A 16,805-nucleotide genomic window follows, 5' to 3' on the forward strand; every position below is an offset into this window, starting at 1 on the left:
ATCTGCATCTCTAAGTGTCTTTGGGCAAGATACTGAACCCCTTATTGTCCCTGTCAGCTGTGCCAACAGTGTATGTTGTTAAAAGTCTAATTATAACTATATGAGAGGAATCAACTCGTTACAGTAAATCAGTCAGCTGACTGGTGGCCATAGGGACAATGAGCTGTCTGCAGACGTCCAACTGAACAAAAATGTTGGGGAGCTGCCAGACGCTGGTTCACTGTCAGATGGCTGTAGGAGGATGAAGTGCAGGCCAAATGTATTCATGTATTCATGTATTCAAGTCTTGTTGATATTATTTGGTACAGTGCACAGTGTGAGCACTCAGAATGTACTATCAAAAACAACAACCTGTATAGTGTTTTTACAAATATTGTAATGATAAAATGATAACATAAATTACATTACTGCTTTGATGATTCAAAATTCAAATGTATTTGTAATGCACGGTGACTAGTAGTTGTGTGCGATTACACCCCTCCACATTGTCTAAGCCCCCGAGAAACACAGGAAAACCTTGACCACACAAGATGATACGATCCACTGTGTCTCTACCTTCTGTTCCTGTGCAGCTCTGTGTGGCTGCACCTGCTCGGCTCCACCCCTCCTCACTGCTTTGATACAACTAGTTTAGTTCAGTTGACTAATTTCCAACACATCTAGCACAAAACTGCTTTTGATACAGACTTTACAGATTCATCTGTCAGAAATGATAGATGTATTTTGTTTTGGCATTTTTTCTTTGACTTGATCTCTGACTCTCCATGATCGCACCTCTTGTAGTGCACATTCATCCTCTGGACAGTCCTTAAGTAAATTGATAGGGTAGCATTTCGCCAGCAGCTTTGTCTGCACTGTAGTGTAAACAGAAGGACTAAGTGGGCCTCATCTGGTCCTTTCACTCTGGTGGCACGCTAACTGAGGGATTGTGCAACTGGATTTTAACCAGATGTCACAAAAAAGCAAAAAGCACCAAATGTTGTGAAAGAAGTCCCTCACTGCTGCTGTTTTGTAAATATACACAGCTGACAACCAGTGACTCCAAATGACCTTTGTCTTTGGGTCTTTCAGGGAGGAGGAGAAGACGAGCAGACAGCAGGACCAGGCCCCCGAACTCATCAATCAAAGTTGACAGCTAAAGGTTATATGAAACCATGGAGACAGTCTCTGGGTGTCAGGCATCCTCAGCTGCGATAGCGATAGGATTTACAGTGTGTACCCCTTAAAGATCATTTTCAAACTTCTAAGCATCTATAACTGTTCTATACAAGACTGCACAAACGAAATAAAACTCAAGATGCTTAATAAATGAATTAGGTTTTTTCTTTAAACTTCGAGAATAAAGTAGTAAGACACACCTTCTGATGATAACATGTGTTTTGTTGTCAGTACAAAAGTCTCAAAATGCATGAAAAGATGTTCCTCTGCTTGGAATCCATTCATTCATTGTAGCAGCTTTTATTTATACTAGTGTGTGGTGAACACACAGCAACATATATGAGGGTGAAATCCACGGAACGGACATGGACATTGAAGTCAATGGGGACAGTGAATTAGAGAATCACTTTAATGTAACGTGCGGTGAGGCGGTGGCTGTCAAAGTTAGTTTCTGTTCACAAAAGGTGTCTTTTAGTGGGGAACCTCACACAACATTTAGGCCCCACCCACAGCCTCCATAGAAAAGACCTACAAGAGCACACATACATCAAAAGACCCTGCAGCTCCGAGCCTCCCGGGGCTTACTGTGTCACACCCCCCCCCCCCCCACACACACACATACACTCCCTATTGCTTAGTAGCTGGGGTTAGGATTTAAGATGGTCACGGGCAGAATCAGAACACTGGGACTTTGTGGGGAAAAGCTTGGAGCTCCAGAGAATGGAGTGAGGGAGAAATAGGGCATCATGGTCAATCCCCAAACAGATATTTGCCACATAAATGCACACGAGACTACAAAATAAAAGTGTCTTTGTAAATAAACATTGAGCCTTTACCTGTACTTCAAGGTTGAAGGTAAACGTCTCATCGGCTTCAGGCAAGTCGTCATCTTTCACAGCGATGAAGATGGTCTTACTGGACTCAGTGGACAGCAGAAAGGCTGCGGCATTGACGGCTTCAAAGTCCCCTGTGTCGACTCCCTCTAACTGGGGGACAAAAGCCAAGCATCACATTATATGAGTCACCATTTCACCAAAGTAAGATCTCTGACACTTTTCACATTTTTCGATTTGTTTGAGATATAAAATGACAATGTGGCACAATAGACCGACGATGAGTTGGAATCCATGATCGATGCAGGTGCATGATTTGTGCTTTGCTAAGCTAATAGGATACCTTAGCCTCTATGCCTTTGCCTGTTTCAGCTCTTTCCAACAGCAGAGTCTTTTTACTATGTTCCTGCCTCTTTCCTTCATTTCAACTACTGCTTTTATCTGCGTACTTAAGTTTCCATGAGCTTCTGTCTATGTCTATTAGATTCCTGAATCGAAGTAATTGATTATTATTAAAACAGCCCAGGTATAATAGTTTGAGTAAGAAAAAGAAAAAAATATGGTAAAGATATCAGGAAGATATACCACCCCCCCCTCCAACCACACTTCACTGCATGGCCAGCTCGCCTTTCCAGACACCGACTGTGAGCAGCTGACACCAGCTCCTATGTGGAGAACACGAAGCCAAAACCACACTGTGATTTCCAAGAATGCTTCTGAATACAGAGAGTCTAATGTCACCACCTCTGTCATTAATAAAAAGATCACTGATTCTTAACAGCCCAGCAACAGAGCAAAGTGATTTTCTTTGTATTACATGATGTATTCTGCTGTAACATGTATGTGTTTGGATTCACACATGATACAATAAGTCAACAGGCAGGTCGATGATACATTATCAATGATGAGCTTGAGTCCTTACCAAAACCAAAGCCGTCACATTGACCGGGTCTCCCACTCTCTCCACAACCAGCCGGACCACAGCTGTGCTGCTCTCATTGACGACAAAGTCCGTCTGTCCCAGGAACCGCAGCGTGGCGGACTCGGACGCGGTGCCAGGGATGGACAGAGCCAGAATCAACCCAGCTAGCAGGAGGACAGGGAGCATTCCTACAAAAAGGAGGGAGGACACATTCAAAAAAGATGTAGGAAGGGCAGACATAATGCAAATACTGAAACTAGAAGGGCACTCAGAGCGCACATCTCACCAAAGGCTAATGCTTTTCTTACCATGTTAAAGAAAGTGAAAAAGATTCCTGGATCCACCTGTTTATCCAGATCTGCTACAAATGTTAATGGGTTTTTCCAATGCCCAACCATTCCACAATATTTAATTAAAATTATTTCAGTAGTTTTTGCGTAATCCTGCAAACCAACAATGAAACAAACGAAACAAAAGAAATGCCAATGGAAGCATAACCTTCTTGCCAGAGGCAATAAAGCAGAGGCCAATATGTGAATATGAAAATGGGTATATCTAAATAAAGTGAAAAATGTTTTTTTGTAATCCTACTCCTCACACTAAGAACATTTATTTAAAACTGCAAATTATATAATTCAGTCTATGCAGAAAAATTCACAAGATCAAATTTGGAGACTTAAGTGACATATTACTAAGAATAAATATCTTTTTTAATCATAAAAGATATTTCAGAATAAATCTGCAGGAAAAAAGAAAAAAACGACAGAACCCATGTCTAAAATATTCACAGTGTGCATCCTAATTTCATTTCATGACTTATAAACTTCATACTAATTGTTGTTGAAAATAAAATGAAAATAAAATATACAGTGAGTATAGAATAACTATATAGTATAACTAATACGATCCACAGACAGTATTGAGTGGCCAGATGTTCATTAGGTCTGGCTTTTGAAAATATGCAGGCGGGCTGGCTGGCAGATTTGCTGGTCACTGTGGTCTTCGTGATTCATAGCACTATTCCATAATTACAATGGCTGTTGTCCCCGTGTTGTCATAACTGTTAAAGCAGTTGTTGTTGAGTTTATTCTATGGATTTTAATGTCCTGCCAGAACAGATGTGGTCACTCAGGGTACATTCGGTAACTCAGCACGAGTCTTCAGACAGTCTGTGCGCTGTCGACACTCTCTCTCTAATTATCTCTTCTGCTCTCCTGCTTCCCCCAATCATCCTCACTTCTCAATCTGTCCCCTCTACACCCCTCTGCTCTCCACGTTACTCTCCTCCACTTGTCTCTTCTCCTCCGCGCTCCCCCCGTCATCCCCTTCTCAGCTCCCTCACGCAGAATAATCCTAAAGCTGGATGGAGCCGCTGGGACAGTTGTCATGGTTAACACAACAAAAAAACACAGCATGACAAGCGAGGTGGAGCCAGCTTAACGTTAAATTGTGGTCACTCTGTCCCGTCCTCCCCGTCCCAGCTGCCTCCTTACCCATCCCATTCATAATCTGCACCGCACGACCTCGCCAAGAGTATGAACACACGTAAGGTCTTTTGAAAAAATATTTGCTCTTAATTACAAGGTTGAAAAAGAACTTCGGCAGCTACGGTGGATGAAGTCATGCTGTTTGGTTCTTTTTTTTTTTCATTCGCAGAAATCGTTTAGGAAAGTTGGACATTGAAAATATCCCATTTTTCATATGTTCCATTACTGTTATATCAATCTGACTTATTCTCAGTGTTTGAATAACAACCACACATCAATCAGTTTGTCAACTCAGATGAGAAGACAGCGATGTATCAGTTTTACAAGCTGCTAGTTGACAGATACAGTCAGAATCAATTGATGCACATGCTATGGATGTGTGTGATTGTGTGTATGTCTGTGTGTGTGTGTGTGTGTTTGTGTATGTGTGTGTTGCAGGCATTACTTATGTTGTGGGGACCAAACTCTGTTTACACAGTCCCATTATGGGGACTTGTCTTCCTTATGAGAACAAAAAAGATGCCCCCATAACGAAATCATTCATTTTTTGAGATGACGACATGTTTTAAGGTTAGGTTTAAGTTTAAGTCTAAGTTTAGGTCAGGTTAGGTTTAGTTATAGGTTCTAGGCTAGATTTAGTCTTATAGGTTAAGGTGAAAGTTAAGGTTAGGTGTAGGTTCAGGTTATGTAAAAGGGGATCAACTGGGAGAAATTTAATAGAAAATAATTCCTGGTTTGTTTCATCTAAATTGTCCAAATGGTTATTTTCTTTACCCTAGAATGGGCCTTTTATATTTGAATACTTTATATTTACATCGGGAGTGGGTCCTCTCTACAGAGGCCGCCATGTTTTTTACAGTAGCCCGGACTGGACAAACTAAACATCTGTTGAGTTTTTATGAAAACTGAAGTCTACCACAGGTTCTCTTTCATGTTTGAAAGGGGGGGGTGGGTGTGGTGAGGGGTGTTCAACTGCAACATGCAACTTCTCCAACCTTACACCCTGAACCTTTAAGGTTAGGTTTAGATTAGGGTTAGACTATGGATAAGGTTAGAGTAAGTTTTCAGGAAATCAATGCATGTCAAAGTAATGTTCCCTGAAGTCATGGAGACGCGGCTGTGTGTGTGTGTGTGTGTGTGTTTGTGGAGAGATGGCTGGGAAATCCATCAAAAAGGGATTTAGAGCTGGTGGGTAGTGGGGCTGGATGGACGGAGGCTGAGGCTAAGTGGGAAGTGGGTGTGTCGCTGGACAAAGAGAGGCCAGGGTTGAATAAATCCTGTGATTTGCCCTGCTCTCCCTCCTGTGGTTGGGAACTTCCTGACCAAGAGCTTGATTGAAAAGCTATAAACCTTCTTTTTCTTTTACTGAAACCTCGTTACACATTATTAGTCTACAGTAGTCGAGACTAATGGGTAATAGTGCACCTGAGGGTACCTGCGCTTTCAAAGCATCTAGTCCCATGCAGTTTATCCACTTGCCTGCCTCATTGAGTTGAATAATGGTTAAGAATAAAATGTCTGCAATACGTTTTTAACCACAGCTCGCAAACTCATCACAATTTCATCATGTAGAGTTCGACATCTGACATTAAGTCTTATGTCATGTCTGCTTTCCGTTTCCAGAACAAAAGGTCTCAGACTATTTCTTCAGTAAATCTTCAAAACCTCACTTGATTGCCTATCGTCACATGGACCAATCATTTCGATGTTTGGCAGCAAACAGCCAACTCCTATACCTCCAAACCCCCCACTCCAAAAAAGAGGGGAGGTCCCTTTTGCATCCACTGACCGTGATGCCGCCCTTTCTTCAAACGGCCTAACACAAAGCAGATGGTGAGAAGATGGCATGGCACAGGTCTGTTTTATGAAAGGCAAAGTGGTTTTTGTGCTGGCGTCATGCGTTGTGCCAACCCTGACCCCAGGGGTAACAGGGGAACCAAGGATCTGTCCATCACAGCAAAAGGCAGCATGGAGTGCCTGGCGCAGACCTCTGACATTGATAAGGCTGGGAGTCAGAGTCCATGTAGAGAGGTGCAAAGAGAGACAGTCACATATGTGTGATGTACACACACACGCGCACACACACACAGACACACACACACATTTGCAATGCATTTGCCAGAGCTGCCACATTCAGAATATGCATCCAAAACACAAGGTCTTAATGCTCAGCTAGACCGCTGGGTGACAGGCCAAGACACTGGAGAGATCTGCAATGCACGAAAACACACTGTCCATCACAAACATCCTCAGCCAAAGGAACAGAAAATGACGACTGGGACCAGGACTGTGGGACCTGGCGCTCACAACAACACCACAACTAAAGAGACTTCTCATTCTGAACATGCAAAATCACTTTATTATTTTCTTATTCTGGAACTCTGACCTCAGTCAGCTCAAACTTCTTTTATAATGTATGACTTTATTTCAATAAAAGCCAATAAATGTTCTTTACCCACTATTGGATAAATATGTGATGCACATCATTATATTCATTGACAGCAGAAAAACAAAGCAGCGTCAGATTTTCTCTCTAATTAGTCTTAGATCTAAAATGAAAATTCATCTTTGGCTTGAATCAATCCTAAATCACTCTTCACAAACAATAACCAAATTCAGTCTGTCCAGTTGATGACAATTCCAACTGACGTCTCCCTTTTTTTCCAATATACAGTCACTGAAAATGATGTTTCCCTTGAACAGATGAGTTTCTTAGCACTAGGCAACACATGTATGTTACATGTAGAATGACTCATCAGTATCCACTTCCAATCACTATCTCCTTATCATGCTCTGTCACACCTCTTGTCACTCTGTTCTCTTTCTTTGTGTCTGTGGTGGACGGCTCATCACCACAGAGACTGGCCTCTCAGCAGGCTTCAAACATGATAGTCACCAAGACAGTGATAATGTCAGTGCTGGTCAGTGGTGGTTAGTCACCTGTCCGTCCTACCAGTGTTGGGAGCCTGGTTCACAAAAACTGTTATGTTGGATCTCTTACACACACACACACACACACACACACACACACACACACACACACACACACACACACACACACACACACACACACACACACACACACACACACACACACACACACACACACACACACACACACACACACACACACACAGGCTGATCTATTGGATATCCCTATCAGAGATGCTGCGGAGGTGTCTGGTGTCTGGTTGCAGGGCTGCTCCCGGGGTCACTGCTCGCTGCTGATGCCTCTAGGGTTTCTCCTGACAGTGGCTCCTATGCCGTAATCTTTAGCATCAATTATTCACTGAAGGAATAAGACTTTAGTCAGATGATGCTAGTAAGCATGACTGGCTGGCTGCAGTGAGTTAGGTGATTTGGTAGTTGACATGTTATTATGTTTTTGTCTGTGTTTGTTTAGTTTTTAGTTTTTATTGTTAGCAGGATAGAACAAAAACCACAGCACGGACTACCACGAAACTTGGTGGAAGGATGCAGTATGGGTCAGGAGTCAAGCAATTAAAATTTGGTATTGATCCTGATCAGGATGCAGATCCAGGAATTACTTTCATTTTCATTAACATTATGATATTTTTAGATTCATAAGGAATAATACAGAGATCTCCATGAAAGAAATCAGGCATATTTATGTAACTGATTTCTACAAGTGTGTGCAATGTGGTGCAGCAAATTGAAGGGAATGGTTGGGCCTTGGCAGAGGAATACGCTCTCTGAGTGCCATTCTCGTTACAATTGTGATCTTACAGACAGTCAAGTTTGATAATGAGTGACTTAAACTTCTCTCTTTTTAACTTGGACACATATCCCAATTCTTCAGAATTTGTTATTTCTTTGCCACTGGGAACTTCTTGAGGTCAAGTACTAGCCTCAATAATCATAATCAGTGACTTAGCCTTAGCCGCCTCACAATACTCAGATTGGAAGCTTTAAAAGTGGAAAGCAATACTCTTACTTCCTTTTTGGTTGAGGGTGTGTTGGATAATAGTCTGTAGAGTCTTAATCAAGGGCTTTCCCATGTGGCATCCCTGCCCTGAGGCTTCCCTGGTCCTGAGACGCCCTTGGTGGAGAGGCATGTGGTTATATCTGGCGTGCACACACACACATACACGCACACACACAGAACGTGATCCCCCAGTTGTCTGACACTGGGAGGCACTGCAGTGGGATGCCATTCATCAATCTTACAGCTCTTGGTCGGTGATCTGGAGTCAGTCTGGCCACAAAAAGAAACTGCTCTGTCATTAACATCAACTAATATGCCAATGTAGCTGGAATGTTTGTGTGTCTCCTCGGCACAAATTCACACTGAAAACCAACCACGCAAACAGACACTGAGACGTCTGCTGACAGAGAAACAGCAACAAGAGAGAGAGACAGAGGTTATAATGAGCCTTCAAATATATCAGTGAAGTTATGTGAGGGAGTCACTGCTCAGGTTGTAAACACACTGCAAAATGATAATGCTCTGTGGTTGGATGGCTGGTTACTTTTGAGAAGTCGGACAAAATAGGAACTAGAATTGCACTCAGTAGAGAGCTTCCCTTTGCAAAGGCCTAATAGTAAATTCAATCAACATGCATGCAACATGTTGACCCTTGATATTTATCAGTTTCCTTAACATGCCTAATTTCCCCCCATCAAGATCCATTAACTATTATCTGACAAATCTGTAAAAATGTTGAAAAACTAAAAAAATCCTGCATCTGTCCCCCGATAGAGATTTGCACAAAAATTTGGTGGTTAGTTAGATTTGTACTTTCCAGTATTCACAAACTTTTGTGGAAATCCATTTATATGTTTTTGCATAATCTTGCTTGGAAACAAACCAGCAACCAACAAACAGACAAATGGACCGGGGACATAAAAATGCAGAATTGAAGCAGGCAGGGGCAGTTTATAAAAGTCACAATTTGAAATAAACTAAATATAGAACATATAATTAAATTAAATTAGCAATGAGCCTAATAATACTACTGTGTCATACAACAAATATAAATTTGTTTCTCTTTTCATAGAACGGCTGCTAAATTAGTTTAGTTTATATAGTCTCAGGCTTTGTGTTTGGTCCAAAGCCACGGTGCCTCCTTTGTTCTGTTTATTGGATTGTTTTCTGTTTGAGCTGCACTCCACTCTAAGCGATGCCACCAGCCCAGTGCAAGTGGGGCCTATACCTCAGAAACCACCCACCGTCCATTCTCAGCCCGACGCAGCCGCGGCTGCCATACCCGGTCAACTCACCAGCCCATAATTGCACTTCGCATGTAGTTTCTGCCCCCGGTATTTTTAGATCAGTGAACGTTCTCGCCATACAGAGACGCTAAGGAGAAGAAATTAAGAAACTTAATAAGCGAGTAGAGCTAAAACATACATCATTAAATCTGACAAAAACACTGTGTTACTCACTGGAGCTTATTTTGGAGAGCTCTACCCAAAAAACAGAATTCTGTTTATTTTGAGGGGGGAAAATAGAAAACCTACCATTAGTCCGACAAGAAGGTGGAGAGAGATTTCTTGGGGGAAATAAAGATGGCAGAGACCTTAACTGCAGCCAAGTTATGCCACATAAGGAGACACTAGAAAACTCTTGAATGAATGCCTCTTAAAAGAGAAAAATGCATGAGGTCAGCCTTCCAGCTATTGTCAGACGATACTTTTCAAACCAGGCGTTTCTCCTTCAGGGGCAAGAAGCTGCCAATCAAGTGTGCATTTTACTGTGAAAAAAGAAACAGAGAGAGAGGTATTGTGCACGCGGCCGTGGTCGGCGGCTCTCAAGTTGAGCCAATGGTATCTCGCATCCCAAACCAAAAACAAGAGTTTTTCTTTCTTCTGCTTCGGAAACAGTGGGAAAGAAAATAAGGAAAGTGGTTCCAATTGAGTAGGAACCAGTGCGTGAGCAATTTAGAGCCGTTTTCCAGTTCCGCATTGGCTGACTGATTAGCTTGTATGACACACAGTGATGGAGGCCGACAGAAAGGAACTTTCAGGGGATTAAACAAGGTTGTGCTCTCCACTGCCTCGCAGACCAAAGGGCCAAATTAGAAAGGGTATTACTTCATTGCATGTAGCCGGTTGGGCCTGGATGAAATGCTAATTGCATTTCAAAAGCGTTCCCAAAACAGAGAGGCAACACAAAACGGGGGTGTATTTTCATTGGAGACGAAGAGGGACTTTACAATTCACTGACTAGCACACAATTTTAACGGGCAGGCTTTTGTTCCCTCTTGCTGCTTTTTGTGTTTTCTCGTGCATTTTCTAACATCGCCACAGTTCTCTATTCTTTTGTTTCTCCCACTTTCTTTTGGCTTGCCAGCCTCCTCTTCAACAAAATCCAAACCATCCTTTTCAGACTCCCTCTCCCTTTTCTCTCGGTTCTACTCTATCACTCCTGAACTGCGACATGCACGGTGCACACATCCTCAGTACAGTAGGTGCAGGAGAGCCCTTCATTCAGGCTGTTGGGACGGTGGAAAACACACGGGGCCAGAAGGTAGCACTGAGGCGGAGGCAAATCCCTGAACACGTGCAGTCAACAGAATAGGATTATCGTAGAAAAAAAACATATTGTTAACACTTTTCTCCATTCTTTCTAACAGGATATTTTTATCAATTTAAAAAAAAAAAATGTTGCTCTTACTGTACAAAACGTTGTTTGCAACTCGAGAACAATGTAATTTAACCTGGTTCACTTTGAACCTGTATTTGTACAGAGGTGGTCAATATGTTCCGTATGGTAAATTATACAAATCAAACAGGGATTTAGAGTTAAAGAACACAAAAAGCCTTGATAAAGTAACCGGCCAGACTTCAATGAGTAGTCTGCTATTTTGCTTGTGGAAAGCCCTGGACATGGGGCGTAATGTTAAGCTAAATTTATATATCATTATACATTATCAATTATTATTTTTTGAATCTTTATGCGCGATGTTAAACTTATTGAAGAATTCGTAGAATTTGGTGGAAAAACCCATTAGAGCCGCTGCTCTACACACACAGAGGTATCTTATCTGAGCTGACTTCTCAATCTCCTGCAGTTCCTCACACAAAGACGCAGGGAGTGTTTTCCATTTACAATCAAGTGATCCTAATCTCCCGAGATGTTTTACCCACAAAGCCTTGGTCCATAATGACAGGCATCCAGAGAAAGTGGACCAATACATCTTTATCTTTACAACAATAAACACACCCCACCACATCTCAGCCATGCTCGGAGCAGCCGCCCACACCTACTTAAGGAATTCCTCTGCCATGACCAACTACAGTACAATGAGGGAAGTGAGCGATAAACAGAGAAAGACAAGAAAAGAAAAGAAAGAATGCCGGCTTAAACGACAGGACAGTATGGTGGGGGCAAGGGGGGGGTGACCTACATCACTAAGTTTATGTTTAAAAAACACCATGAAACCTTTTCCTCTCTTCCTCTCAATATTTCTCAGTCTATCTCTCTCTCACACCCCCAAAGAACTTAAGACCCCACTGAGAGGCGACGGGGGTTCTGACAAAGAAGGAAGCGGTATGGAGATGGATAGTCATGATGTCCTTCCATGCAGCGTGACCCCCTCAACCTGTCTAAATTAAGACAGGAAGCAGCGGGTGCCATGGGATGCGTTCCACGTGGCTCCCTCAAAAACATCCAGACACGGCGTCTAAAACTCCTGCAGATTTACGGCCAGACAGAGGGTCCAGCATCTGGGGGTCTGTGCATCTAAAGAACAGGATCAGTGAACAGTGTGTTGACTTATCAAATTAGGCAGGTTTAAAGCAATGGGGATAATAAGCCTTTCCATGTTTGAAAAAAAAGGAATACATGCTTTAAACAGTGCTTAAAACTTAATTTAATTTGTACAGAGTCTAGCCAAGCTAATGCAAACCAGAGGAAACAGCCGTCCTAGATGTTCTTCTACTTTTCTCTATGTTTTGATATCTGAGAAAAGGATGTTACTCCGTTACCCTGTGTGCGTCCTTCACTGATTTTCCATTTAGTCTGCGAGTTGAAATGAAATATAGCCGCATTAGTTGAACTGGATTTAAATGCAATTATGATAGACCTTATTTAGTTTCTACAAATATGAGAAATTAAATTAATGCTCTATTATTTTTGATAGTAGAATCTTATTTTTTGGACAATAGTTTGATGATGGCTGGAATTAAACTTGTACAGCTCAGCTATTTTAGAGCAAGTATTAATTGAATTACTTTTACTCAAGTCGAAGAGTTCATGTGGTACTTTTACTTGACATTTTGTTTATCTATTTGTACTTTTACTTGAATAGTAAGTGTTTGAGTTCTTCCTCCACCACTGCTGGTAGGAATGTCTCTGCAGACTGACCTGTCTGATGTCACCGACTCTTCCAACATCACAAGAGGTCAGAGTTCAAGTTTAATACTCTCAATGGAGCTGCTGGGCAAATGTAGGAGGGCTCCTCGTTACCTCTACAGAGCGTGAGATATAACAACAAGTGTGTGTCTGCGTGTGTACATGAGTGTGTGTATGTCAGAATGTGCGATTATGAGAGTTGACAGCAAGGTCGTGGCAGCGATCGCACTCGAAGCCTCTCACCGGGAACAATATGCGGTTGGTCAGGCCCACTAAAGAGACCTCAGGATTGTTGGCCACCGCCGACGGCCAACCACTTTCCTGTCCCTCTGCTCCAAGGACAACAACTACTAAAACATGACACCGTCTTCTGTGCGTAAGCATGAACTGTCAAATGATTTCTGAAAACAAACTGGAGGTCTACTAGAGAACAGGATATGACACTTCACATCATCGTCACCAGGGTTTACAGACACGAGCGTTTCAGTCGACAACAACTGGTTGATGTGCATAGACTTGCGAACAGTATTATTTGACACTGGGGAAATGGTGAATGTTATTTAATCAATTATATGAGAGTGGTATTGGTTGCCTTATTTTATCTCATAAATCTGTTAGTCATTTTCCTAAATTTGTGTTTTGTCTCTGTATTTGACTCGTTTGCACGTGCCTGGTCTCCTCAGTGTCTCCTCTATCATACCGTCTGCCCACAGCGCTGCCTTTTTTCCCACATTGGCCAAATATCACATAATCGAGGAGCATTACAAATACAAAATGACAGAAAAAGCACTGAGATGCCTGGAATTTATTTTAGAATGCAGATCTCTGAATCATAGAAGATGGATCTAATCTGCTCAGCATGCTCAGCAGAGAGCAGTGTACTTAAAACTAGTTAATTCCAAAAGTCACCAAAAAAACCCAAACCCTAATCATTTTGTAATGCATTCAAAAAGCATTGGGGAAACTCTCCGCATCCCAGCTGTGCACACATAAACTGATCTCTTGCTGCAAAAAATACCTAATTTATTGAGTTAAGACAGCTGCCAGTGATTTAAGGTGTAAATCTGGACTGTCTTTCACCAAAGGGTTATGAATCATTCCACTGCATCGTCCTTCTGAAGAAAATTGTAATTCGAGAGAGAAGTGGGAATGTAAGCACAGCGCTTCATCCTCTAAAGGTGTGGAAATGGCAACCAGACCATAACTAACAGGAGGTGTGTAATAGGTAAAGGTCTGCTGTTTTGTAAATGTAAACGCTGAACACTGACTGAAGAGAGGACAACTATAACATTTTGTGTTACCTTGAGTTTCAGAATGACTATTGCAGATATGTCTCATATGGAACACAAAGGATCGTGAATGTCTGTGTAGCTATAAAACTGTGCAATGATGTATTTCAGTTTTGTTAAAAAATGCTTCCCTCCACTGACAAAGACATCCTCTACAGCTCTCCGCTCTGTGACGAGGGCACAGCCTGTTGCAGGCCGGTGAAGTTCACAGGGAGCTGTGCCGTCAACCTTGTGTCCCCTCTATCCCCACACACGCAGAATTCTCGTCCTCTCCTCCCATGCAGGCGAACATCAATCTCATCCTGTCTGCACTGTGCAACACTTCAGCACCTTTCATCAATGAGCAGGCTGTGTTTATGGCACTATGTCCCCTTTTGTACGATGCAGCCATTAGGGGGGTGAGACAGAAAGGGAGAGAAGCAGGCAGTAAAACAGTTTCCGCCCAGTGAATCACATTCAGACCCTCACTCGGGGGACTGGGGGGCTGACCCCTGCCAGGCAGTGACATAAACACTGACAAACAAAGGGCCTGCATGGGCTCTGAGCAAGTGAGGGTCCAAATGTACAAAAAAAACAGACTGACCGTGACATGTGTGTTATGTGATGATGGAAACTGGGAGTTAAGGTTTTAAGGAATTAAAATCATAGCACGTTTCATGGCAAATTTTGCTTCGTTTTTTGGAAAAAAAAATCTGAGAAGACTGTAATTCTTCGTTTGATTGAATAAATACACTTCAGAGACAGTTAATAGTGAGGGCTGGCGCTGAGGCTGAGCAGGTGTGAGTGCTGAATGGATACAGAAGCAGCTCCCTCCCTTGTTCCTCCCCATGTGAGAGAAAAAGGATTTAACTCTGCTCGGCTCCACAGAGGAGGCAACAAAGGAGATTTGCGAAGGACGCACCGAGATGACATCATGTCAAGGTGGACACATTCAATTATTCAGAGAGACTGAAAGGGAAAAAAAATCCAATCCCATCAACACAGTGTGAATTAAGGAGCCTTGAGCATGTGCGTAAAATACGCAACACACAATGGGGCTGCGGGCACCACTCGTTTATTTAACAGTATCAGCACATGTGCGCAACTCCAAGTGTGCCAAGATTACTTATGGTCCGAGTAAGCCTATAGATTAGTGAAGGGAGCCCTTTATGTGAGGGGGGTCTCCGGCTCACCATGTGTGGCGGGTCTCCCCCTCCTCTCCTGAATTGTTGTTGTATTTCAGTGGGAGAGGGAGAGACGGAGAAACGCACACAAAGCGCAGTAATCACACTGGAGATCCTGGATGTAACCATGGAAGCGTTTGTCTCCCTCCTCAATGGGCTGCCCGGCCATTCATTTACCGATTGCGCTGAATCAATATTTAGGCTTTTCAATTTTATTATAGCTGCAGCTCCAAGGGGGGGATTTTTTTTTTGGCACGGCGCAAAAAGAAATTAGCGGTGGCCAAGCACTTTTAATCGTTTTCTTATAGTGTAAAACAATAGGTCTGCTGGAGCTGTCTGGCATTATTGATGAATTGCATCTCAGCTCATTTGTTTCCTTTATCCTGAGCGCTATTAATCTACCGCTGCTTCCAATGCAGTCACATTTCATGAAAGTGACTGGACCACTGCAAAACCCATCCAACACTTCTCCAGCACATTGTGAAGGAGACATCATCCCCATCAACACAACAAAGTTTTACACGTGACGGTCCGATCACAGTGACAACCACGTGTTTGAGAATAAACACACAGAATAAATCTGCGTATCTTACCTGACACCTTGCTTGGTCTCTCTGTCCAATATAAACTGCTATAGGATCTTTATTATCGCTGGGGTCAACATCGATGAGCGCGTCTTCTCCTCCTCCTCCTCCTCTTCCTCCTCAGCAGTAGCCACACGCAGCTTTCTCTTATATGTCTTGGTTTTAAAGAAGGGAAACCTGCTGGAGTCCGTCCTGCATCCGGCAGCGTTGTGTTCCCGGTGGGATGACGCGCTGGAGCCGGGAGCAACAACAGAGACTGAGAGGGTTCCCCGGGTCTCTTCAGGACCTCCTCCTCCTCCTCCTCTTCTTCCTCCTCTCTCTCTCTCTCTCCGTCTCTTCTCTACTCGCAGCTCCGGGCTCCTGCAGCCATGTGAGAGCCGCTCATGTACACACAGGAGTCCCTGAGCCAGCAGATTATACTTTGCAGCTCCTCCAGCTCGTCTCCGGGTCGAAGCCTAATGAGACGAGATGTTTTAATCCCATTTGTCTCATGTGGGTGTGCACAGTGTGCTGGAGGACAGCGCCGCCCCGTGGGCCGAGCAGGTGCATGCACCCTCTCTGATACAGCACCAACCATTAACTTTGCAATAAATGCGAAGCTCTGTACCTTAGAACCTCACACGGTTTTCTAAAGAACACACATGCACGTGGTTTTACGTTTTTACGTTTAAAACAGCTTTAAATTCATTCTCTAAATTATTTTCCTATATTTTGAAATTAATCTAGAGTATGATATCCACACATAAACTTTTATTGCTAAAGAGCAAGGATTCTACCAGTCATCAGTGGCAGAGCTCACATTTTTCTATATCAGGGGTCTTAAAGGGGCCACAATTTAGACAGAGGGGCCAATTATAAATGTAAAACCCATACACAGTTCCTGATTCAGTAGGTACACAATTAAGTAATTATTTTTGTATTGTTAACTCAATAACTATGAGCAAAGCCACACATCAGTCAATATAGTCAAAAAACTCCTACAAATAACAATTCTTAACAAACTGTCCTTTCTATTGTTAGTATATTTGTGACTAGTTTTTATATTGGTGACT

The 16,805-nt window shown here is 42.7% G+C and overlaps 1 protein-coding gene across 3 annotated transcripts in view; it reads right to left on the reverse strand.

Moving 5' to 3' along the window:
• Positions 1–16,194, reverse strand: part of adgrv1 (adhesion G protein-coupled receptor V1) — a 113,552-nt gene extending 97,358 nt beyond the window's left edge. For all 3 annotated transcript variants that reach the window (XM_069523935.1, XM_020093939.2, XM_069523933.1), the window contains exons 1-3: positions 15,763–16,194; positions 2,914–3,101; positions 1,995–2,144 (exon numbers count right to left, since the gene is read on the reverse strand). In XM_069523935.1, coding sequence (XP_069380036.1) covers positions 1,995–2,144; positions 2,914–3,099 — 336 coding nt within the window. In that variant the 5' untranslated portion in view covers positions 3,100–3,101; positions 15,763–16,194. The remainder of the gene's footprint in view (positions 1–1,994; positions 2,145–2,913; positions 3,102–15,762) is intronic.
• Positions 16,195–16,805: the final 611 nt, after the last annotated feature.

Source organism: Paralichthys olivaceus, chromosome 4 (genome assembly GCF_024713975.1).
Source record: "Paralichthys olivaceus isolate ysfri-2021 chromosome 4, ASM2471397v2, whole genome shotgun sequence".
NCBI classification, from domain to species: domain Eukaryota; kingdom Metazoa; phylum Chordata; class Actinopteri; order Pleuronectiformes; family Paralichthyidae; genus Paralichthys; species Paralichthys olivaceus.